At 42.0% G+C, this 26,469-nt stretch overlaps 1 protein-coding gene across 2 annotated transcripts in view; it reads left to right on the top strand.

The window, feature by feature from the left end:
- Positions 1–26,469, top strand: part of LOC138295892 (interleukin-20 receptor subunit alpha-like) — a 214,322-nt gene that overhangs the window by 164,999 nt on the left and 22,854 nt on the right. For both annotated transcript variants that reach the window (XM_069234502.1, XM_069234503.1), the window contains exon 6: positions 5,248–5,387. In XM_069234502.1, coding sequence (XP_069090603.1) covers positions 5,248–5,387 — 140 coding nt within the window. The remainder of the gene's footprint in view (positions 1–5,247; positions 5,388–26,469) is intronic.

Here is a 26,469-nt window from a genome sequence, read left to right as displayed (position 1 = left end):
CTATACACTCAGGACTTATCATACACATGTGTAATCAATAGAAGGACGGGGCAGGCCAAGTAGAAGCCATAGCTTTCACGACATTGGGGTGGTGCTGAAATGTCTGACCTGAAGTCCTAACATGGTAAAAATGTGCATTCTCACTTGAATCAGGGGCCTATTGACCATAAGGTATGCCAAAGAGGGCGTGGTCAAATTAATCATTTTTATTCTCTCAGCTACTGCATCTTCAGCAGCTCACATTTCTGAGTAACTTTTTATTCTTATTTTATTTTGGCAAAGTCCTTGTTGGCTATTTGAGTAAAGGGATTACACTGAGTGAGTAGAACTTGGGTTGGAAATATATGTAATACTCCTGTTGAAAGAGTACCAGCACATGTACTAATGACTTAACTTGAAGGGCCAGATTTACTCATAAAAAATGCAACATGCATCAAACGATGCTGCCATGCAGTGCGTTGCATGAAAGAGAGGAAGTGGGATAGCACCATAATTTTTAAAGATATGGTGCTGCTGTCATTCTCTGTGCTGGCACGCCTTAGGCTGCCACACACCACACACACACACACCCTTGCACCGTTGTCCTGATTTCTAGCATAGGTTTTGTATTTAAAGGGGACCCTTCCATTCCCAAATACTGTGCCTAGACATAGTTTAACATTTTTTCTAATATTTGTATATGGGCTGTAGATTACATCACAAAGTTACAAAAGTTTTGAGAAAAGAAAGCGTTTGTCAAATGTTATACTTGCCTTTCATGAGACATACATTTTTAGTGCAAAGCCCTACCTGCAAGTTTAGCAGTCAGGGCTTTGCATTAAAAAAAGGGGTAGTTACATGGAAACGCATATATACCATATATGGAACGCCACCTCGACCCAAAGTAGGGCAATCAAAATTTGTGCTGGAAAGTTAATCCCAAGTGAAGATTTTGTGATGGTTTGCCTGACTATTTCTGCCACTGCCCTGGTGCAAATCCTTAATAAATCTGACCGAAAACGTTTAATTTCCAAAAACAAAATGTTGCCTGTCCTAAATCTCCTGAAGGGACTGACCTATGAAATACATTACCTACAGAAAATTTATTTTTTGACGTCAGTGCAGAAGTGGCCAGGAAATGGGATTTTTCACACTCGTCTTCTCTGCTGTGACAAGAAGACCAGGGGATGGAGGGATGGCCATTCTGTTGAGGGATAGATTTCCATCAGAGCTGTATGAGATGAGAAGAGATACGGCAGGAAGGTATGTGATGGTAACAGGCAAGGCAAAGGCCACCCTTTTGACTATTGTGATAATTTATGTCACCATAAGTGTCAATTATGTTTCCTTGCTCTCTCCTGGGTAAAACATAATTGTGGGAGAGCTGAAGTTCACGTAATTTGATATGAACAAGAGGATAGGTCACTGCAAAATGAATGGGTGACATAGGTTCTTCCTAAATCAGTCCATAGAAATCGTGACGATTCATTTAGGTTAGTAGGTATCAAGGTGCTCTTTGTTCGGACAAAATCACATACTTACCACGGTCCCAAAAGCACTAGAGCGTAGGGAGCAGACATATGAAATCTAACAATCTAATCATGCAGCTGTGAAACTTGCTCAGGGAGAATAATCCCCGGTATGATGGCTTAAAAACATGCTGCATAAGGACTGTGTGGATTTAGAACAGCCGAATGTTACAGAAGAGATGAAAGTAGCTGGGGCCTGGAGATGGCAGTAAGAAGAGAAATCCTAGCCTCTGCGTTCAAGCTAAAGCGCCTGCCAGCTCTGATACCCGAGAAACAGAGGACAAAACGGAAAGACTGGGAAATTAAACAAAATTATCAGGCTTGACCTGGATCGAAAACAAGTGGTGGTCAAACATGAATTAACCATACAGTTGACAATCAGGGACATATATGCAATGCCAAAGGAGAATATATATATTTTTTAATGGTAGAGATCCCAGCATGCTGAATTGGAGCTAAAGCAGAAAAATCTTATATTTCCACTTTAAAAGATGGGAAGGGCACAGAGCTCTCTAGAAGGATGGGAAACAAGAGCCGTCGAGAATTTATACATGCATTTGTTTCCTGGAGAAACGTCAGTATCTCTAAAGCTTAGTACCCATTTAGAAGATATAGCTCACTAAGGCCCAGATTTACATGAATCTGGTGCATCAGTACTGAGGTGCCAGATTTCCTGCGCCTCACCACCACCACCTAACGACACTATGGGTGCGCCATATTTACAATATGGTGCACTATGGGTCAGGTTAGGTCAATAGCATCAACATTTTTTACACTATAGTGGCGCTTTGCTGCACTAGCATAAAAAATGTTGACGCTAGTGCAGCAAAGTGTAAGGAGGCCCATTGATTTCAACGGGTGCATCCTTTTAATGCCTGCTTTCAGCAGGCATTAAAAATGATGCCAGAAATGGTGCAATGGATTCTTGTAGATTTAATTGCACCATTTTTGTGGGCCTCCTAATGCCAGAAAGCTCCTCTTGCATACATTATACCTGACGCAGGCATAATGTGGCCCAAGGGGTCGCAAAGTGGCACAATGCATGCATTGCGCCACCTTGTAAATATGGTACAGCGATTTTTGCCTCGTTGAGCCACATTAGCGTAAAAAAAATACACTAATGTGGTGCAAAAAGGCTAGGGCCTTGTAAATCTGGCCCTAAGTTTCCTATTCACCTCAGGGAGAAATTGGAGTGCCCTGTGACTATGAAGAAGACATGGACATCAATTAAGGCTTTAAAATCCCCAAACCCTGGGCTGGGCAAGTTTAAGTCTCAATATTAAAAAACATTATAGGCAGTCCAATTGGCACCAGTGGAGAAGCTTTCAATTTCTTTCTTCACCCTGATAGGATTCACTCACAATCTCAGATGCATCACACGTACCCAAACCCTTCGAGTACCTCAGGCAGTCTTCCTTCTAGAGATGTATCAACCTGATGAATGTGGACATGTGGCTCATTTAGAGAACGTTGGAATGGGAGTGCTGACATAAATTGGTGGTCTACACATCTCGCTAAACTGATAGTTCTCCAGCCCCATTTAGAGGTGGGAAAGATACACAGGGTTTCTACCAGCAGAACCTCAGCTGGCTCCGCAAGTGGGAACCCTTAATGTTTTAGCCTGTATGATACTGAGCTGCCAGGTCACAGAGACAGTCACCTCTCTGTACATAGGCCACACAACAGTCACTGGAATTTCCTGCCAAGGACTGCCATAGAAGAATAGATGTATTGGTTAAGGAAAACAAACAGTGGCCCTGACATACAGGGTGAAAACTCCCTGCAAGTCAGGGTTATTGGTCTTTAGTTTTACTGAATTAAACTACGTCTTTGAAAGTTTGTTTTAGTACAACTTGAACGTCTTCTGAGCAGGGCCAAACACACACAGAGAGCTATTTGCCAAATTGTTCCGATACCACTTCATCACCCACACTGTTGGGTGCAATTAAGGCATAGTAAACCCTGTAAGCAGGTGGAGTTTGTCATAATCTACAGGCTGCTCACTACGTTTAAGTCACCCCACATAGTTATTTATTTGGAGTCTTGTTGTTGGTATCGACGAGCTGCTCTCCTGCTTGGTAAACCCTAATAAAGGATTTGTACAAGATCGTTGGACATGTGGTAACAAGTCACTCAAACGGAAGATAGAGCGGATATTTTAGCCTAAATATAGCCTCACAAAAATATCGTGTCCTAAATATCATTTGCAAAAATATTTCCACACTGGAGTTAATAATAAACATGTTCATTGAGTAGAGTAAAAATGTTTGTTAAGCCACAGCATTTATAGCACCACATTTATTGTTGGCATTTTGACATACATACTGGAGCTATTTTGAGAAATTATCACAGAGGTGGGAAACTAAATTGACACTCAGTTAAGAGTTAGGCAGGATAGCACGGTCAACGATGTTGATCTGCCTTAAGCTACTTCTTCTGGCTCTCCTGCTGATGGTTACAAAAACTGAGTAGCTGATCATTCATCAGGGCTTCTCCCACTTTGCACTTTAAAGGAAAGAAGTCCATCCACAATGGCTACGAATCCTCCAGTGGTTCCCAAAGATACTGAAGGGCTGTGCCGCCCAGTACTAGAAAATACTCGTATGCATTAGAACTCTAGTAATTTAGACTTCTCATCAGCATTGGGAGAGATGCCCTTTAAGGATTAGTGGAATGGAGGGTGAAGAATGAACATTAACGTCTATAGAGGTCAATCATTTCCTTTAATGTCTAAAAACAAGGCAATTGGGTACAGAAACTCAGAGTCACAGTTAGTAGCTGAGCTATTAGGTTATGAAACCTTGTTTGAGACAGAATACCAGAAGGACTGTAACACAGGTTGAGAACCTCCTTCATCGTTCATAAACTCTAAATGCCTTATATTGGCCATTTACAGATTGCGGCTCATGGTCGCCACTATAAACGCTTATAGCTATCGGATGATCTGAATTAAAGGCCTCAGTAGGAAGGTATGTAGGGAGGAATGAGAAGTATACATAGGAGAATCAATTTGTATGTTAGGAGGAATGGGAGGTATACATAGGAGGATCAATGTGTCTCATAGATGGTGTGCAACTATGAGATGAAATCCCTGAAGCGTTATATAAGTGGCACTATCCCCAACTAAAGGTAAAGAAGATAATATTGATTTGCTCTCAAAGATGAGGGAAAATGTGGGGAGGGGCAGTCAATCTCTTACGTGGTGGAGATGTGTACCAATGTTACCTTACTGGAATATTTGTAAGAGAAGATTTACAAGATGTACAAGAAGATAGAGAAGATATTGTAGGAGTAGGCGTTTCGGAGGCCCTTATTTCATACTTCCAGGGGGAGCTGATAATAGTGTATCTGTGTCCAATGCATGTAATCATGTAAACACGAAAGTACTCACGGTAACTGAAATACTCATCACTTGAATGCAGTGCAGAGATCAACTCCAAGGAGGGCAATATGAGGATCCGTTATTGAAAGATGGCAATCCGTGTACTATACGCTGCAATTGTTCAATAATACATGTTTCAAGCAAAAGTAAGTTAATAATGACAAGTCAGTACAGCCGATGTGGGTGACTGACATGATGTGGCGTAACGTGGAGTATGAAAAAGTGTGAAGTTTAACCAATAAGCAATAAACTGAAAGCTAGATGCGAAAACGGATGTTTTGAAGTATTTAATTGCACTGGCTACAGAAGATAATGTTATGATAAAGGTTTGGCCTGTCTTTTCCCTTTTATTACCAGACTACAGTGAAGGCCTTATGGTAAGAGTCCTTTTCGGTTATGTTCTGCCTGCTGTTCTTGCAGTCCTTCTCACCTCAGCCGCAATCTATGCTGTGTACAGGTACATCCATATTGATGAACAGAAACGTCCTAAAAGCCTGGTAAGTTTGGTTGAGAATTTTTTTTGGGTGTTTTTTAATGGAGCAACATCCGAGAATGAATATCATATGGGTGAAGGTTTGCAAATTAGGTTTGAAAAGAAAGTTATAGTAGGCACAGTTTTATGAAAGCCTAATAAAGACCCCATTCGGTGTTGTCGACATTGCCTCACTTTTAACAGCCTTTTTCTGAACGGCAGGCCTTTTGCTTTGTGGAGTGTGTATGCCCCCTTCCCTGATCTTGATTCCAAAGATGTTTAACAATCTTGAGACATTGAGGCGTTGTAGTGGACTCAAATGACAGGTTACAGTGACTTTGGGGGGCATCCCATCCAGGTGGCTTTGCACAGCAATCAGCCAACATGGGGGGCTTGTCTTCAGCCAGTGATGGCGTCTGGTATAGTCATTGTGTTACAGTTGTGGGGATGGGAAGGCTCTTCCTTGCTTCAAAGATGGCACTAGAAAACACTGAGTGGCATGGACTGAAGTTGGTTCACTGTGGAAAAGCTGCTTTTTATGTATGCAGTAAATTGACACAGCAAGGGGTCCATCACGAGTTGCCCGTTTTAGAAGGTATGGTGGTCTTCAGTGTGGTATTACATTACCACACTGGATTCCGATCCCTTCCCGCTTTTCTGGGTCATTACATGAGTTCACATCTGGAATGGCAAATAAATAACAAGACTCTGTCTTAGTCCTGCATGTTATTCCCCATCCTCTACTGTTGTTTCACCTGGAAATGTTGCCGGCTTTCATCAGGCGAATTTATGGGATGCAATACCTGATGCCACTGGATTCGAAATCCTGATTCGGGTGGCAACTCCCATCACTTCTGAATCGGGTTTGATCAGCAATTGAGAAGCAGATTAAGCGTGAAACGTTCTGTAGCCAGATTTACCAGACAGCTTGTCTTGACCACACCAATGCTGTGTCATCCAGAGATAGATTTCAATGTCGCCAAAACTATAATCCTTTTTAGGGCACAGCTTTGGTTCAATCGCATTGCATAAGGCATCCTCGACGCTGGAACTACAGTGGAAGCCAGCACTGCCTTAATCCGGTAAAACAAAACAGATGCTCATGCAGAACCATGTAAACATTTAGTATGATTTCTACCAGAGAGAACAATGCTTTAAAGTAAACACCAGCCACTAGTATGACACAAGTGGTCACAAGAAAATGCATTGTCTTGATAAGACAGGACATGTGAGCGTGTAAATTTCAATGAGCTAAACAAACATTGATTTCTATCGGAACAGGCATTTTGAGTTGGAATCGTATGAAGCAAAGCAGGATCATACAACACTAACTGCCACGATGCAGCAACGTGCCTAGATATCAATACTTGTTCCCAGTGCTTAATTTGTAAATAAAAAGGTGCCGGTGTTCAAAACCCTCCTCTTAATCCTGCGGCTGCTGCAATTAAATGTGTGAACACGGAATATTGAGGAAGAGTAATCCTGAAGCCATCTCAGGCCTCTTCAATCCATTTACACCCACTCCCTACCACTTCAGCTCACTTTTGCAGCTTTCTGCTTTCTCTCAATGTGACGCTTTTTCGTTTTTCTCTTCCTCCGTCTTTCCTACTCGTCTTTTGTGCGCAGTAAATGCTTGAGGCAGAAAACTAAGCGCCGCCCCTCAGAAATAAGTGCTGGTACTCCGCAGTGGAAACAGAAAGCATAAATCAAAATCAAGCACTGCAAGTTGTACCTCCTGCAGCTTTATTAGAGACCATAAGTAGTATTTTGCAGAGATATATTGTAGTTTTCGAGGGATGAATACAGAAAAAATTGTGCTATCCAGGTCAAAGGACACTATAAAATGTCTTTCATTACAGAGTACGCACATAACATAAATATGACTGTGTATTGCATGGGAAAAGGTCTACGGCAAACATGGCTGACAAACCTTTATCAGAACGAGCTGCAACAACTTTAGCAGGACCTATTGTCCCTCGTCTGTCTGCTGCTTGAATGCAGTGGTAAACCTTCTGCACTTTTTGTGCTGTTTGTCGCTGGTTTGGCCTAAGAGATAGCTCATCCTGAGTGTTGGCAAGGATGCCCTCCAAAACTTTATACCAGAAGGGAAAACGTATACCCGTGGAAAGATGCTGTGTTCAAGGATTATTTATGACATTTGCCACAAGGGCCCTTCACGCCAAGAAGAGTTCAGAATATTGCAGCTGTGGAAGATTCAGCCATTAAAAGGTTGTGTTTCTATCTTTCATATCAGTTCAGCATTTATCACCTTTAGGATTACACTTGGGAGGCCTTTTCAGGCGTGGCTCGTCCGCTATGGCAGAGCACTGCCAGCAGCAGAAGCTCAAAAATGAAAAATAAAAACGATAATAAAGAGTTTGTTAGCGTTTTTTTTCATCAGGGTGTGGGGCCAAGGGTGATGACAGGGATGGAGGGGGAGTGCACAGCACTCCCCTCAGTATGCATGTATGTTTGGCCAGCCATCTTGGGCCGGTCAAACACACATGCGCACTGGGCTCTTTCGAACCCCACTGTGTTGCCGGGTTGGAGAGAGCAGGCAGAGGCTCCCACTCTGTCTGGGAGGGCCAAGCCAAGGTCCTCCAGCCAATCCTAAACCCTGCTCTCATGCGAGAGCAGCGCTAGGATTGGTTGCAGGGCGGGCTGGGAGTCTGTGCCTGCAGCGAGTGAAGCGGGAGCCAGAAGAGTTGCAAGACAGAGGCAACAGTGCAGGTAAGTTTCTTCGCCACTTTGCCCCTACAGGAGCTGCCGTGTGCCTTTTTACCACTCTCACCTTTTCACCACTTTCATTTAAACTGCCTTTGATCCACAGTGATTTGATTCAGTGACACAAGCTAATATGCGTAACCCAGTGATATTTCCGCAGAGAGAATTACTAGCCTGTTAAACCAATACAGACTGGTTATGTTATATTGATTCATTTATAGAGCGCTGTAACCGTAAAGGCATCCTGATGCTAATAAGCAAACTATCTACAGGGACAGAAAATAGGCAAGGATGTTACTTACTCAAAGGGATTTTTTTTCAGTTGGTTCCTGAAAAGGAAGTACTGTTCTAAATGTTTTTGAGGGATTGTGGAAGATCGTTCAAGAGTTTAGCACAGAGCATGCTAAAAGGCATGGTCACCACAGCGCATTTTCCGAAAAGATGTAAAACTGGTCAAGCACTGAACAAAGGACACAAGGTCCAGTGTACTTGTGGAATTTATCCAGTAAGTACATTGGATCAAGCTTGTTAATGGCTGATGTGATGAACTAGCAAAGTGACTTGCTGTAAATCCGCCTTTCCACCGCAAGTCAATAAAGTACCAACATGTAAGGAGTACTGTAAGGTCTGCTTCCAAGTCTCAAAATTACATGGACAGCCACATTCTGAAGTGATTGACACATATTAACCACCGTTTTGGGTGCCCCACCGGAAAAAGAGTATTGCAATAGTCAAGCCTCTGAGAATAAAGCGTGGGTCATCAACATGCAGCAGTCAATAAGCAGGAAAGAGAAAATTTACTTTAAGGTCTTAAACTGAATGAAACGGTAAGAAATAGTCTTTTTAACAAGTAGAGAAAGCCACTCTCCCTTTCCTTTGCCTGACGGCTGCAAGTGCCCACCATCTAATCTCACAATACCATATGGAACCCCACTTCCTGTTCTCCTGCATATCGTTTTTTCACTACTAGCTACAGTTAATCGTCTTACTTAAGAGACTGTCTCATGACTCTCATTTCTATTACCTTTCTTTCCTTCATTACATATGTCAAATCACTATGCATACATATGCACCGCAGCTCGGTCCGTCAACATGTGATATTAGTTACCCTATTACAATGCTGTGCCACTGGGTCACTCTTTATGACTGAACTCTGTAGTAAGGGACTACTTTTGTAACTGAACAAATTAATTTAATAGTGTAATTTATGGACAACGTAATAAGAATTAGTTAAAACGTGGGCGGTATCATCAAGATTGAAGCCCTGTTTTTTTACAACTTTAGAAGCAGTAGCTGGATCTAGATTTCAAGGACACAAACAACCTGTCCAAGGTATGGTGAGATGTCCTAAACCAAGGATCTCAGTCTTGGTCGTGTTCATTTTAAGAGCATTACAATTCAACTATTTAGTCACTATTTTAGTAGATTGGATGAATGAGCTTCTGTTCTGATCTATGAACTTGTCCAGGTGGATGACCAGCTGGGTGTCATATGCACACAAAGTAGCCAGTAGAGCTATTGAGCTTTACCAAAGGAGCCACATAGATACTAAAAAGAATGGGTCACTGAAGAGCCCTGTGGTACCCCATAAGGGACTAAGTTGATCTTAGAGAAGGATGTATTAATCTTGACTGAGAATGAGCACAAATGTAAGAAGTTAAGTGCTTCTCCTCCACCCTCAATCCCAGGGATCAGTTTTAGAAGAATCTCATGGGAGATAATATTGAAGGTGGAAGGACAATCTAAGTGAATCAGCATGGCACTATCCCTATGATCAAGAGCCCAGAGAAGTTCATGCACCTCGTGCCAACTGAGTACGGTGGAATGGTCTGAAACCTGATTGACCTGGGTCCAATACAGACTGGTTTGAAAGGTAAAATGGCAAAATGTTGTTGACATGCTTTTCCAGGATGTTAACAGGAACTGGCAATGGAGAAACTAGGCAATATTTATGGGGGACACCAGGCTCGACAGCTGGCTTTTTTAGAATTGGGGAAACTGTAGCATGTTTCCAACTGTCTGGAACTACTTCGGTCTCAAGGGACAAGTTACATAAGAGTGTTAAAAGCATGAATAACAGAAACAATGGTAAATGTAGGGTAGCAGGACAGGGCTCACGGAGAGTTGATGATTTGATAAAAAGTAGAAGGGGATGAAGAAGAGTGGGGAAAAGGGGATTAAAATAAGTTAGCCTGGGACTGGATGGGAGGGTATGGTTGGTTTAAAAAGTGCTGCATTATAGTTGGGCCCAAAATCTGTGCACATCTTTTCACGTTCCTCATTGAGGTATGTAGTTGAGTCTTTACAAATGTTCTAAGGATTGGGAATATTGAGAATTAGATATTTAGGGTGGACAAAGGAACTGAGGACCTTAAAGATCTCTTGAGGAGTGTGTTGTATTGTAAGAAAATGAATTATTAGTTGGGGTGGATGATAGTCCACCACATGTAATAGTGTCACTATTCTTGTTAGGCCCAGTAAAGGTTTCAATAATGTAATCCTCAGCTCAACTCCTGGTAGCTATGACACAGACCAGACAAGCTTAACTTAAGAAAATGTGTAAAGCATTTAGAATACAGTTAAAATGTTGAAAACACAAAACAGTAAAATTCCTAATCTAGTTCATAATGTCAGAGAATATTTTAAGAAAGTTAAGGGGCACGGGTCAGACACAAGGCTCAGGTAGGTACATGTGAAAGAGTTACCTTTGGGCTCAGAAATTGTTCTGGAGAATAGATGGTCATTGACGAGTGATCAGCAGGGCTAGCTGAATCTGAGCCAATGTTCAATGGTGGTGGATTGTTAAAGAGTGGAGACCCGGGCAGTCATCAATGAAAGCAGGAATGCTCAGAACAGGCGAAGTGGAGGGTCCATGCCTAGGAAGGTTGTGATATTGATCATCTTCTGCTCCGCATCACTCTCAGTGAAGCCAACAAACAATTCACAAACTCATGATGAGTCTCTAACACATAGTCACACTTATCATACAGTTGTCTAAGTAATAATACAATCTTGTACAAATCTTTACAGTGCGTGAGTGCTGATGTTCTACCACCACTATCCCCTACAATAAGACATGCAAAAGTTGTCTATAACAAAATTATTAATGTATGACTCAGCACCCTAGAGTAGATGTCCGGGCAAAGTCTGGAACAAAGGCCTAACCAAAGAGAAAAACCCTTAAGTAAGCATAAGAGTCCATTACAGGGACTATGAAGTCACACAGTGATCCAACATAGAGGTTAAAAGGTAATCTTTATTTCATAACTTTCTTCTTATTTCTTAAATGTTATATCGAAACCTGATTTTACCCTTTGTTGTGGCTGACTTGTTTGTTCATTATGAATTTCTTCAAGGCTTATTTGTTCATTGTCTTGCTGTGTTAACAGGAAAAAATGTAACATCCTGATATATCAATGCAATATTACTGGTACATCATATACTCCTTTAATATGGCGTGTTGTTCCTAGCAAAGTAACTGTATCACAAGCATGAATGGATCCGGATGTTACAATTTCTCGTGTTAGCACAGCAAAACGATGAACAAATAAGCTCCATAGAAATATATAATAAACAAGACACTTAGGCTACAACAAAGGGTTAAATCATGTATAACAATTTAAGAAATATGAAGACAATTGTGAAATAAAGATTAACTTTTAACCTCCATATTGGATGCCTTCATAGTCCCTGTAATGGGCTTCTCCTGGTGACATCCTCTAGGTTTGGACTTAGAAACTTTTCTGGAATTCAGATTTCCTTCAGCGGGATGAACCAGCAAGTCAGATTCAACTGATGATTCAACATCAATGGCTTCAGCTCAATGCCTGTCCCAGTATTCCACTAGTTCTTCAAAGAAAAGGTTGGCAAAACGTTTCTAAATCCCAGCTTTGGCAGTTTGGGTAGGAAGAGAACATTCTGACACTCATCTAAGTGCCCAAGACCTTAGGGACACACTTAAGGGTTAGGACTCACTCCAGTGGAAGACACCAGTAGTGTCCAGGTGAGCTCTTCAGGAAAGGAGGCTTCTTTCACCTTTTGTGTTCTTGTATCTAACAAAATGCAAGCCAAGTTGCCCTTGGAGTACATTTCTTTGTTATGGGTACAGGTGGGAGCAGGTCCAGCCCTTAGGGTTCTCCTCACAGGTCACAACAGAAGGCGCAGTCCTTCTTCTGCCATCTGCAGGTCCAGGATTGTTCTGTAGAGGACACTGAGAGTGCCTCATTTATGACCAGTGCTAGTCTGTGGGTTTGGGAATCTCCTCTTCACTCCTTAACCAATGGGGTAAAAGTTCCCAGGGGTGACCTTACCCACTTTTGCAGACCCTCCTGCATGTTTTACCATAAAATTTTCCACAGTGCCCCTCCCTACTCAAAGCCAACATGGCTGGACCTTTATTCCCTTGTGCAGTGCTCCCTGTGCCCACCCAGAGGTGTGGCTATGATAATGGGCAAACTCTCCCATCTGGTGACTCTAAACCAGTTCTAGGGTAGCTCCCTCTCCTACAGGGATATGCCCAACAAACCAGCTCTTTTTCTTTCTAATCCCCCTTTGCAATGATTTCTTCTTTCTCCTATTTGCTATTACCTCTGCCTGCAGACATTCTACAAATTTAGTTAATATCTCCTTGTGCCAGGTTGGAAAATAATTGGTTACGTCATTCACCTGAATTGATTTTTGTTGCTGCTGAAAGGAACGCAGAAGACTTAAATGTTTATCTGATATTCGTGTAAGTAATTCACCTGCGATATTCTACTTGGAAAGGGAATTACTTTTGTTCTATACTCGCTTTCCCCCAGATTGAGCGCTAAATCTGGGGGAAGGAGAGTATGGGCCAATGATCACTTCCGTCTACTTCTAAAACTCTAAAATCCATCACAGTCAAAAAGAACCATGCATAAATAAAAATATAATCTACTGAACATCCATGCTCCATATCTAAAAGTTTGTTTTGCAGGGTAATCTGTGTCAAATCATCCATTTGTACTAAACAGTCCAATTGAAGCTAGAAATTCCTGTAGTGCAGTATCATTCACTTTGTGTAAATGTTTTGGGAAAATTATTGGTCTAATGCTGTAGGCCGTTAGCATGTCTGAATACAGGAAATCACAATTTTAAGGATCCAGTTTATGATAATAGCGCCCTAACTATAAAACTATGAATGATGCATATTTTGTACTTAGCCTTTCCAAATCCTCTTTCCTCAGCTTTAGTTGGGTCTCATACTCATTTGTGTTTGCTGTCTAAATATAAACATTAATAACAATTATAGAAGCCATTTGCACATCATCTTTAAAGATTAAAGATGCTTTATTGAAATGATTTCTGCAAAAGATACATTTTAATAAAACATGTCTAGTACTTAAACAAATGACTGATGCACCAAAATTGGTGCAATAATATGAAATACAGTTGAAACATTAATAAACAATGAGGCATTGCATTATGGAGCTCTAGACTAATAAAGTAAAACTATATCAGCAAGCACCTCAGTAATATCGCAATTTGTATTTTGTGTTTTATGGGAAGGAGGCAGGAGGGGAAAGTAGAGCAGAGGAAGGGAAGATAGAGAAAAATGACAAAAGGAATAATAAAGTTATACAACTTTATAGATGTTTGTTATTAGGATTCTCAAATGAATAATACAAATAAATTGCAATTTAAAGCTGTAAATAATCAAAGAATAATTCATGGTGGCTGAAAAACAGCATTTCTGTCCTGGATCTGAGCAGAGTGATTAAATAGGTATGTGGTGACCAAAATGTAACAATTGAAGGAGTTGTGTGGAAGTGGCAGATGCTCTGTCCAGTCTATGATGATGAGTAAATTCCACCATCCAGTAAAGGTGACTTTAGTAGCATCTTTTGAGTTAGATTTAATTGTTTAAATAGCAATAAGCAGGTCCAAAAACCTACTCAATTTTCCTGCACCAATCCAAATAATTGAAAAACTCCCAAAAAATAGTTTGGATTTCAAAAGGAAATTTAATAGAACATATTGATTAAATTGTTTTACATATCTTCTTCCAGAAAGATACAATATTTGGACAATGAAAAAACACATGCAAGTATGTGCCCAGTGTGTTTCTACATGTCCAGTATGAGTTCTATAAGCATGAATTTTATTTGCAGAGAGCGATTGGAGTTAAAAACAACCAATGATAAAAATAGTATAACGTTTGAGTAGTGCTAGTATTACAGGAGGTGTGGTGAATTTTTTGCCATATCGAATGTCGTGTTTGTAACGAAAAAGTGTGTTGTTATTCTGATTCCCATAAAAGCTCTATTTTATATTTGGGATGATTTAGAGATGGATAGTGGGGATACTTATATCTGTAGAAGGATTTAACAGGTGATGAGAGGTTTAGTAGTGATAGAAGTGTAATGGTAGTAGGAGAAGGCCTTTTGAAAGGGTGGGTAAGAGTTGTGGAAGATCATTTATTAATGATTCATATTTATGAGTGGAGGCAGCGGAGAGCTCAAACCCTATCTCACAATAGCTGTTTAACCTGAATTATTCTCTTGGCAATCCAATCTCTCCAGAAAATTGTACAGTTTGATATTTTAAAACATTTATTGTGCCCTACTGAGGAATCTGGAAAAACATGCAAGGATGACAGAGGTCTGGTAAGGACCAGAAATATTATTGAAGTAGAATGTTTAATGGTAGGAGACACAAAGGGTTGTGGAGGATGTGGAAAGTGAGCCAGAGACTGGAAAGAGAAGGGTGAAACCAAAGAATCTCCTAGCTTGCGCCAGACAGTTGAGGGGTACATCGGTGTCAGAAAGCAAATGAGGTAGAACTTGTTTTATTACAAATGAGGAATGATATTGTTGAAATTTAGGGAAGTTGACTCCACCCATATCTTTGGCTTTATATAAGGAAGCTAATGATATGCGTGCTTTCCATCCGTTCCATAGAGATTTTATCAAAGAACTATTAAGGGATTTGAAGAACTTCAAAGGTAGTTTTACTGGCAGCATGGATAAATAAAAATAATTATTATGTAGCATCATCATTTTGATTGTATCCAGCCATCCCCACTAAGATAAAGAGGGGTAAATACAAGATCTAAAAAAATTAATAACCATGAGAGGGGAGAAAAAAATCATGTTTTTCCAAGTTCCATTTCTTCTCCTTTAAGCTGAAAGATGCATGGTCTTAAATCTTCTGGAGAGTAGAAAAAAAAAGTCCTTTCCTTGTGAGTCACTTTAAAAAACACGGATGCACAAGGCCATAGCGAGCGTTCATGAAACGCAGGAAGGGATGGAGGGACAGAAATTCCTTATGCCAAACTACAGTTGCATGAGCCACATCCTGTGAAGAAAAGATATTCTAACCAGACCATATCATTTGTTTCCTTTGCTTGGCTGCTGATGAAACCATGAGTAATTCAGTATATTCCAGAAATAGAACAATTATTCCTCTTGGACGTCCAGGTGATGATGCTCTTTAAGATTTAGAGCTTACTTGGTGGGCACATTGTATGTTGAGTTTAGTTCCCCCCTTGAGCCCTACTATTTTCAGAATGTTTATTATGAGAAAGGCAAGCATGTTGGGCCCTGCTTTCCTTCAGGAATGCCATAAATTCTGAGGCTATTACGTCTCTTACAGTTTTCTAAATCCTCAGTTTGTGGTTTTAGAAGCTCGATTTCCTTAGACATATCTTCAATCTTAGTTGTTGCATCTTGTATATTGCTTAGCCGTTGTTCCACGTTGGTCACCCTGGATTCCAGATTTGACTATTTCTCCTCTATACACTGAAGTGTAGCGTTGGTCTCCATAGCAAAGGGTTTCAAGAATTATATTTTTTCCAGGAGGTCTTCAAGCATCAAAAGTAGTGAAGACTCCTTGGTGAGCAGTCGCTTAGTGGCAGTGTTCTAATCTTTGCAAGTGGAATGAGTTCATATGGATGAGGTCGCTACCATTTGGCTGGTTCAAGGGATAGACTCCATATTTAGAAAGTAAAGGAGGCTGCACAGGGTTCAAACGAGGGGGAAAGTCAATGGTGAGTAGCACAGAATAACCCCTTGGGTGCCGCGGACGAGGTGGTCTCATTCGGCTATAGGACCCCAGGGGCAGCGCTAGCACTCACCCGATGGCCGAGCACCCCCCTCCCCTGGGCAGAGATGGAAGGGGAATCGCTTTCTCTTCCTCCCCCGCCCCCGTGTCCCCCATGGCGTCTGATGACATCAGCGCGCTTTCGGGTGCTGACCTCATCAGCGGCCTTCCCCCCGGTGCTGGAAGCTCAGCTTCCAGCGCCGATCGAAGGAGAAATGCAAAAGCATTTCTCCTCCGATCACGTGAAGGGGGCGGAGAGGCATGAAAGGAGAGGAAAGGCCTTTCCTCTCCTTTCATGTCTCTCTGAGCATTTCTGCTGCCCGATTCACGATGCAGAAAGCGCACCAGAGACCAGGGAAGATTTTTTTTTTCAAAGTAAGAGGTTGGGGGTATGGCCATGCCCCCACCCCAAATAAATGGGGCCAAAGTTGTTCTGCCCACCAGTGGGCAGATTGGGAAATTACCCCCGATCCACACCCTGGGGGTCAGAAAGTCTACTTGATGCCAGTGAATAAAAACAATAAAAGAAAATAGTGGGGTGGTGGCTACCAACCAGTATTGGCCTGGTTATGCCCCCACCCGAACTGAAGGGGCTAACAGTCATTCAGCTCTCCCCCTCACACTAAAACATCTTATCCCAGGGCAAGCAAGAGGACATTTGATTATTTTTGTTTTTTGTTTTACATTTGGCCCATGAGAGCTTGGTAACTCTCAAAATCGTCCCACTTGGAATGGTGAGGGCTGCACTTTTTTTTTTACTTTGGGAAGCTGCCATGTAGAAAAATCCACAAGACCTAGACACATCTGAAAACTAAACATGTAGTTGAATCCAGGGTGGTGTGCTACACATGCATCCAGCACCATTTCCTTACCCATAATCCCCTTCAAACCTGCAACTTTGGTGGAAAGCACACATTTTTCCCCCATTTTTGTGATGGAACCTTCTGGAATCTGCAGGAATCCACAAAATTCCTACCACCCAGCATTGTCTCATCTATATCGATAAAATTTCTGCTGCACTTGTCAGCCTAAAAATGTTTTTTTTCAAACTGCCCTTTTGGACCTGCTTTGGTTCCCCCTTAATTTTGACGTGTTTTTGGCTCTTCCCTGTCACAAACACTTGGCCCACCCACACAAGTGAGATACCATTTTTATCGGAAGACTTGGGGGAACACTGGGTGGAAGGAAATTTGTGGCTCCTCTCAGATTCCAGAACTTTCTGTAACCGAAATGTGAGGAAAAAGTGTTTTTTTAGCCACATTTTGAGGTTTGCAAAGGATTCTGGGTAACAGAACCTGGTGAGAGCCCCACAAGTCACCCCGTCTTGGATTCCCCTAGGTCTCTATTTTTAGAATATGCACAGGTTTGGTAGGTTTCCCTAGGTGGCGGCTGAGCTAGAGGCCAAAATCCACAGGTAGGCACTTTGCAAAAAACAGCTCTGTTTTCTTTGTGAAAATGTGATGTGTCCACGTTGTGTTTTGGGGCTTTTCCTGTCACAGACGCTAGGCCTACCCCCACAAGTGTGGTACCATTTTTATCGGGAGACTTGGAGGAACATTTATTGGAAGGAAAGTTGTGGCTCCTCTCAGATTCCAGAACTTTCTATCACCAAAATGAGAGGAAAAAGTGTTTTTTTGGCCAAATGTTGAGGTTTGCAAAGGCTTCTGGGTAACAGAACCTGGTCAGAGCCCCACAAGTCACCCCATCTTGGATTCCCCTAGCTGTCTAGCTTTCAAAAATGCGCTGGTGTGCTAGGTTGCCCCAGGTGCCGGGTGAGCTAGAGGCCAAAATCCACAGGTAGGCAGTTTGTAAAAAACACCTCTGTTTTCTGTGGAAAAATGTGATGTGTCTATGTTGTGTTTTGGGGCATTTTCTTTCGCGGGCGCTAGACCTACCCACACAAGTGAGGTACCATTTTTATCGGGAGACTTGGGGGAACGCTGGGTGGAAGGAACATTTGTGGCTCCTCTCAGATTTCAGAACTTTCTGTCACCAAAATGTGAGGAAAAAGTGTTTTTTTAGCCACATTTTGAGGTTTGAAAAGGATTCCGGGTAACAGAACCTGGTGAGAGCCCGACAAGTCACCCCGTCATGGATTCCCCATGGTCTCTAGTTTTCAAAAATGCACAGGTTTGGAAGGTTTCTCTGGCTGGTGGCTGAGCTAGAGGCCAAAATCCACAGGTAGGCACTTTGCATAAAACACCTCTGTTTGAGAAAATGTGATGTGTCCACTTTGTGTTTTTGGGCATTTCATGTTGCGGGTACTAGGCCTACCCACACAAGTGTGGTACCATTTTTATCGGGAGACTTGAGGGAACAAAGAATAGCAAAACAAGTGTCATTGCCCCTTGTCTTTCTCTGCATTTTGTCCTTCCAAATATAAGACAGTGTGTAAAAAAGACACCTATTTGAGAAATGCCCTGTAATTCACATGCTAGTATGGGCACCCCAGAATTCAGAGATGTCCAAATAACCACTGCTCCTCAACACCTTATCTTGTGCCCATTTTGGAAATACAAAGGTTTTCTTGATACCTATTTTTGACTCTTTATATTTCAACAAATGAATTGCTGTATATCCGGTATAGAATGAAAACCCACGGCAAGGTGCAACTCATTTATTGGCTCTGGGTACCTAGGGTTCTTGATGAACCTACAAGCCTTATATATCCCGCAACCAGAAGAGTCCAGCACATGTAACAGTATATTGCTTTCAAAAATCTGACATCGCAGGAAAAAGTTACAGAGTAAAACGTAAGAAAAATGTTTGTTTTTTTCACCTCAATTTCAATATTTTTTTATTTCACTTATTTTGTGTAGGAAACCCTTGTAGGATCTATACAAATTACCCATTGCTGAATTCAGAATTTTGTCTACTTTTCTTAAATGTTTAAGTTTCTGGGATCCAGCATTGGTTTCACACCCATTTCTGTCACTGACTGGAAGGAGGCTGAAAGCCCAAAAAATTGTAAAAATGGGGTATGTCCCAGTAAAATGCCAAAATTGTGTTATAAAATTGGGTTTTCTGATTCAAGTATGCCTGTTCCTGAAAGCTGGGAAGCTGGTAATTTTAGCACTGCAAACCCTTTGTTGATGCCAATTTCAGGGGAAAAAACACAAGCCTTCTTCTGTAGCCCGTTTTTCCAATTTGTTTTAAAAACAAAAAATGTTCACTGTATTTTGGCTAATTTCTTGGTCTCCCTCAGGTGAACCCACAAAGTCTGGGTACCTCTAGAATCCCTAGGCGTGGGTAGCTTATGTGGACAAAAGGTTATGAGGGCCTAAGCGCGCCCTGCCCCAAATAGCCAAAAAAAGGCCTAGCACCTGAGAGGGAAAAGGCCTGGCGGCGAAGGGGATAAAAGAAAATGTCACAGAAAAGACACTTGTGCAATAATCCTGAGACATTATTTGAAAGAACAAGAATTAGTGCATGAGGAGAGTTAATTGTGAAAAAGGTATGAACATAAGCCTTATGTAATGTGAGCCGGTATAAAAAGTCACCCAGAAGACTAGAGTCGGCAGTAATTGACAAATTGTATGTAAAAAGGCGGTTAGTTGTGACAAGCCTCCAATAGGAACAGCAATGCTATTATATTAAAGACTAAGTTACCGCCATGATGACGCAGCACTGGAATGACAGAGCTTTGCCAGAACAATTATGTGCAAAATAGCGGCTGTGATCGTGGAGAGTGAGGAGAGCGAACCGAGGGAAAAACAATGAAAGTAGGCCAGAAAAAGCCAAAAAGCAGGAATACCAATTTCCATCACGTTCACTAGGTGCCGCTGCTTAGTGCATCCCTTTAAATCCAGAAACTGCGGTCACGTAGTGAAAAGTGTCTACGCAGGGGTGAGGAGCCTCAGACGTCCGCTCCCATTGTGCGGGCGGTTCAGCCATGCCCCTGCACATAATTTTTAAACCTTTGAACTAAAGGCAATATCCATTTACTATCCACATTTAAAACTGTCACTTTTTACCACTTTTGTGGATATTAATGTTATCAGCCCCTACAAGGGACGACCTTGGCCCAGCTTCTTAGCTTTTTTAGAGATCAGAAAAAAACATAATTTAGTGCAGGTTGTTCGCACAACCACTTTTCGTGTAAATACTAGATTTACTTTGATTCCATTAATACTTTAAATAATTCCAAGGATGATGGCCTTCTAAAACCCCCTACATTCAAAAAGAGAGCTCACAGGTGAAGTACCTTTCTTCTAGTTAATGTCTCTCATGCCTCCAGTTCCCTTTCATGATATGAAGCAAGCATATCTGATAGACAATAATAACGATTCTCAAGACAGATTCTCTCCCTTCCTAGCCTACTGTCCCTTCTACAATCAGCTAGTGGGATGATCATTCAGATGCTACATTTATTATTATTATTCTCAACCATCTCTGTTACAGCTATTTTAGGAATGTAACTCGGCTTGGTTTAAGCTCAGTTCAGCATGGTGTTTCAAGAAATTACCATCCATAACATAATCTATGTATACCTTATTTGACTGCACTAATTTAATTCTTCCTTTAGCATCTCATCTTCTTCTTTTATCAGGGCTGTCTTTACAATTTCCAAAAAAGTAATACTTTAGTCACCTCTGTACCTTCTTTATTTGAAACTAATACTACTTGCTTTGTATCGTATGCTTCCCGCAGGCTGGGACACTTAGAAAGGTAAAAAAAGAGGAACTATTAATTTAGTGGGATCAGTTTCCTCATCCTTTTCCCCTTGCTTGCATAGGTTTCAAGAAAAACCACAAGTTGTTTTTTCCTCATATTCTAACTTATTAATTAAGATTACACTTTTGTCTGATCCTTCCTCACTGTATAAAGGGGGCTCTCTATTCCCAAGGGCCTGGCTCCAAATGCCTCCCCTCTCACTATCTTTTTACTGCCTGTCTGGTCAAAGGATTCCTGTCCTAATATCATGATATTGGGTTCCTGCTTCTGTGTCACTGCCTTCTTTTGTGACGGCCCCCCACAAATCTGCTTGTCCCTCTCTTATATTCCCTTAATTTAGCAACCTCTTCATTCTCCACCTCTATAGTTAGTCTAGCTTTATTGACCTTCCTATGTATCCCTGTCTTCCTTTCCACCTTGCACTCCCCCTCCATTTTCTCCCTCTTCTCCTTGCTTTGCCATTTTTCTTTTACTTTTTTAACTCTTCTCAAACGAGGGATATAATTCTTATGCCTTGCATGACTCCCCAGTTTTCTAGTCAACATCGGGTGCTTTGTCCCCTTTACATACTTCGGTGGTGTTTTCTCTACCTTTAAAAGACTTAATCAAAAACAACAAAGCAACCATAATAAAGTTCTACACAAACAGATTCCAGGCAGCATGCTCCACTTAGCTGACAGAAGTGTGTTCTTTCCAGAAGATCTCTGCTGAGTTTCTTTGCTGCCAGCCCAGTCAAGAGGGCAGCAGGTGGGGCCTGGAGGGAATTCCAGAGTGCAGAGGGCTTTCCTTGCCAGACAGGAAGAAAGCCAAGCAGAGTTCATGTGTACAGCAAGAGTATTTATAGTCAGCATGGCTCATGCTTTTGAAAACACAAGGCAGCTGCTCCCTGGAGAGCTTGGGGCCTGGTGGTTGCCTGGAAACCAATAAACAAGTGAACCTGACACATTCAGAAGCAGATGGATTTGACACAGTCACATGTGCTCAACAAGCATTGGTGAAAACAACTATATAGTGCAACAAGCATTGGTAACATCAAACACATATCAAACATTGGCAATATCTATCCCGAAATGCAGACCGTACAATGACGTTCACGCAACCCAGTGGTGCTATCCATACATGATTAAAACTACACCCTTGAGGATGCTGACAAATTAGGCAGAGTTGTTGGATCCTGACAGTTGTTAGCCTGGTCATTAATCCTGTATGCTGGGAACTCAATCTTCCTTCTAGGAGGATGAGAGTTTCTGTGTCCAAATCCTGCATTATGGCTTCTTATGTCAAACCGTCTACTGTGAGTGTGGTAAACTGTGGGGATGATGGCATTCTTGATTCAGGAAGTACCTTATTACTTGTTACTGAATCCAGCCCCTTTAAAAGAGTTTGGTCCTGTCTTGATGAAAGCGTGCAAGTCATTCACCTTCAAATAATGTATGCTTCTACTTCTCCTTTTTACCATCCCAGCCTTTTGTCTTGCTAGTAACTAGCCCAGTAGGTTTCAGGTACCTCTTTAACTGCCTACCCACAAAGTCTTTTATCGATTGGTTTATTGAGGTCCTTTGGGATACTTCAAGCCCATCAAAGGGAGCAATAATTGGACTCTTCTCTCCCTGTTTTTTTGTGTGGTATTCTTCCACTCCTAGGTTTACCATACTTTCAACTTGATGTGGGGTGAGCAACTAGGCCCCTGGGCCCGCCCTTATTTGGAAGGCATCACACTTGCAATCTGAGGGCAGAAATTTACCCACAGATAGCTCATTTTTAGTAAGGCTGGACTAGGCTTTCCTAGGGGAATACTATTCCCTCAACAGTGAATACGATTAATTCTAATTTGTACCAAGAGATCCTATTAAGTCCTTTAGGACTGAGAAGACCTATTAGATCTTTTGAGGGACACCTGGCATCACCTGGGAAAAATCTCAGAAACGTCCCCTTTGTGACCCCCCACTGCTTTGCAGGGATTGACCAACCTTCAGCTTCCTCTAACTTCTCCAAAAAGGGGTCTAGCAAGAAGTCTAAAAAAATAGGAGATACCTTAACTCACTTCCTTCCTACAACCAAGTTAAAATCGCAATCACTCTTTTTTGCTGCACAACTACCACTGCCTCCACCAGATGAAATTTTGATAGCTTCAGTTCACATACATGTCCCTGAGACAACACAGCCACCCGAACAGACCGACCCCACGCTGTTTCATTTCCAACTCACACATTTTAAGGCACTAAGGCCCTGATTTATACTTTTTGAGACAAACCTGCACTAATGCAGGTGCTGCACTAAGGCCCGGTTAGCGTAAAAATAAATGACACTAACCGGGTAGGGGAGGTGTAGGGGAGACTGGAGGTTGTGCATCAAAGAATGGCTTATCACGTTAGCGTAACATTTTTTGACTCTAACTTGACTAGCGTCATGTTTTGATACACAACCCCCATGGACATGACTCCTGTCTTAGCAAAGACAGGAGTCATGCCCCCCAGCCCAATGGCCATGCCTAGGGGACTTCAGTCCCCTGGACATGGACATTAGCCACAGTGTCATGTAGCGGGCACAAGGTAGCCCCCCCCATGGCACTTTGGAAAACAAAAAAAAACAAAAAAAAACAAAAAGAAAAGCTTACCTGGACTTACCTTGGATGGGGCCCTTCATCCTTGGGTGTCCTCCAGGTGTGGGTGGGGGTGGCTGGGGGTGTCCTTGGGGGCAGGGAAGGGCACCTGTGGACTGCCTCCATGGTCTCCGCCCATGGAAATTAACCCACCGGTCCCCTAACGCCTGCCCTGACCCAGGCTTTAAATAATGGCGCTAAACAAGCTTAGCGCCGTTATTTAAGGCCCTCCTACTCCCACGCATGATTTTTGCACAGGAGGATAAATAAGGAGCAAAGGCCGTAGAGTCATTTTTTGACTGGGAACGCCTACCGTGCATCTCATTGACGCAAGGTAGGTTTCCACAGTAAAAAAATTATGTTAACTCCAATATTTTGACGCTAGATGGATCTAGTGTCAAAATATAAATATGGAGTTAAGTTTGCACCGGATTTGCATAAAAAAAAATTCGCAAATCCAGCAGAGTATAAATATGCCCCTTAGTGCTTGGTAGAAGACAGCTTGCAATAGAGATAGGGAGAAAAACCAAAGACGAACAAGAAAAGCAATGAGAAGTTACACAGATGCAATATGTGATGAACAACAGCAAAGTTGGGGAACGAATATAGTGAAAGAAACTAGATTATACCCTGCAATTACAAATGAAAAAATGAGCAATCTGAAAAACACAAAATAACTCAAAAAGAAAAATATAAAAGGGGAAAAAGAGACAAAAGATTATATGAAAACAGACACTGATACTGATTTAGGACATGATAGTCTGGATGAGTTATTGGGTGAACGTCTCCACCTTATGTGGGTACTGTAACAAATACTGATGGGACAACAATTAATAATATGAAAGTGGCTACAGCCCATGTCAATCTACATGCATATCAAATTAAAAGACTATTACCAATGGCCCAGCCCGTTGTAGCACAGCCCGTTGTAGCACAACCCGTGATGACACAGCCTGCTATTACACAGCCTGTTGTACAACCTGCGATACCTAGTAATGTGCCTGCCTGAGTTGAGACTGTACAGTCAGTGATGCCTACAAGTATTACTGTTTCTATTGTGACTGTACCAGAACGTGTTCCTAGGGCTAAAACAGCACAGTCAGTAGAGATGTGCACACCAAATGCTCTGATTATTACTGTCCCAAATGCAGTAGCTCAAGGAGCTGTTGAAGGAGCACCTGCAACACAGTTTATCCTGACTTCACAAAATTCACAGATTGGCATATGGAAACCACCACACACTATTCAATCATTAGTGGAAGGGAGAAGATTTGTCTTTACGACACAGACATCACAAGGTGAGACAAATATATTTGAAGATGGGATTTTTCCCCTACTGTTGGAGGAAACTATCAGGGAAATCTGAGGGACATATTTATACTCCATTTACGCAAATTCGGCACAAAACAAACTCCATATTTATATTTTGACGTTAGGCATGTCAAACATCAAAATATATATTTGAGCTTGCACCATTGCAAGATGCAAGGTAGGTGTTCTCATCTAAAACATGGAGCTAACCCTATAGCCCCATATTTGTCACCCTGTGCTAAAATGATGCATGGGTGGGAGGAGGGGCTAAATAATGCTGCAACGCTTGTTTCGCACCATTATTTCACACCTGGGTCAGACCAGGAGTTAGGGGACCTGTGGACCCATTTTCATGGTTAAACACCACGGAATGAGTCCCAGGTGCCCTCCTCAAGTCCCAGGAACACCTCCCACCCACACCAGAGGGACACTCAACTTGGGGCCCCCTGCATGGCATAGGGTGCAGTAGCAATGCCCAAGGTACACAGGTCCCCTGTGTTGGCCATTGGGGTGGTGGGCATGACTCCTGTCTTTTATAAGACAGGAGTCTTGTGGTATGTATGGTTTTGCATCACAGAACGAAGCTATGCTGGTTAGAGGCATTTTCTTTTGCCTCTAACCAGCCTAACATCATTTTTGGTGCAAAACCCCCTTCTCCCATACCGCAACCCCCACCCGGCTAACGTCTGCTGGAAGTGACCCTATATGTACAGTCGTGAATGTACTGTTGTTCTGAAAGACTCCCAGTCAAAGGGCAATATTTCAGTCAAAAGTAAACAGATGTTTGGAATACATCTTTTATTCTAGGGCCATAATGAACAGCATTTCCTTATTTTCTAAAATTATACAGGATAAACATGAGTACATAAAGGCATTTGCTCTTGAAAGAGACAATCTTAAAGGGTTGAAGGAGGATTGATGAGGGAAGGAATTCATACATGGAGAAAAGGACCATGAAATAAAATTATTTGTGCATTAAAATTTAGGCCATGGTCCCAGTATAAGATTTTAATGCAGAGAATAAGACGCAAATATGAGCATGAATCTAAACAGTCAATAAAGTTTTAGACCCAGTTTCAGGAGGGGCGACATAGCAGACAGGGGCTACTGGGACACATCTGTAATTGATGTGGCCATTTTCCTTTAGGCTCTGGGGCCTTTTATAATATGGGTTTTTCAGACTGGGCCAAGGACAACCACTTCCGAACTTGACTTTCAGTCATAGTAATGGTGAGCACTTACAGGCTTCACAGGTAGGATAGTGTGGGAGACCAACAGACACTTCAACATGATTGTCCAGCCCAGTACTTCTCCTAGCAGAAAGAAAAGTACTTTATTACACAATAAGGTGCATTAATACACATTACACAAAAAGCAGCAAATACCAGGTAAGAAGATGAAAGGCTAATACAACTTGGAAGGCTGACCTCATCCTCCTAATCTATCCCCTTTCCGACTGCTCGTATACCAGAGCCTTTCAGGTGCAGAAAACAGTACAGGTGTAGTGCTTCCCCTCTTCATGTTTTATTATTTTAGTGCTATATTAAGGTTCAGTCTATCACGCTGTGGTAGGTCTCGGGTTGGCCTCCCTCTCCAGGTTTGCTAAAGGCTTTCCTGCTGCAGTCAAGACACTGTCATGCAGAACGCACAGCAGTATCCTGAACAAAGAAACGCCTGTCTTCAGACGGTGGTCTTTTTCCACAAATGAGAGCATCAGCAGTAGGTGGACAATGTT

Source organism: Pleurodeles waltl, chromosome 5 (genome assembly GCF_031143425.1).
Source record: "Pleurodeles waltl isolate 20211129_DDA chromosome 5, aPleWal1.hap1.20221129, whole genome shotgun sequence".
Classification (NCBI taxonomy): Eukaryota; Metazoa; Chordata; class Amphibia; order Caudata; family Salamandridae; genus Pleurodeles; species Pleurodeles waltl.
This window is presented reverse-complemented; position numbering and strand designations above follow the sequence as displayed.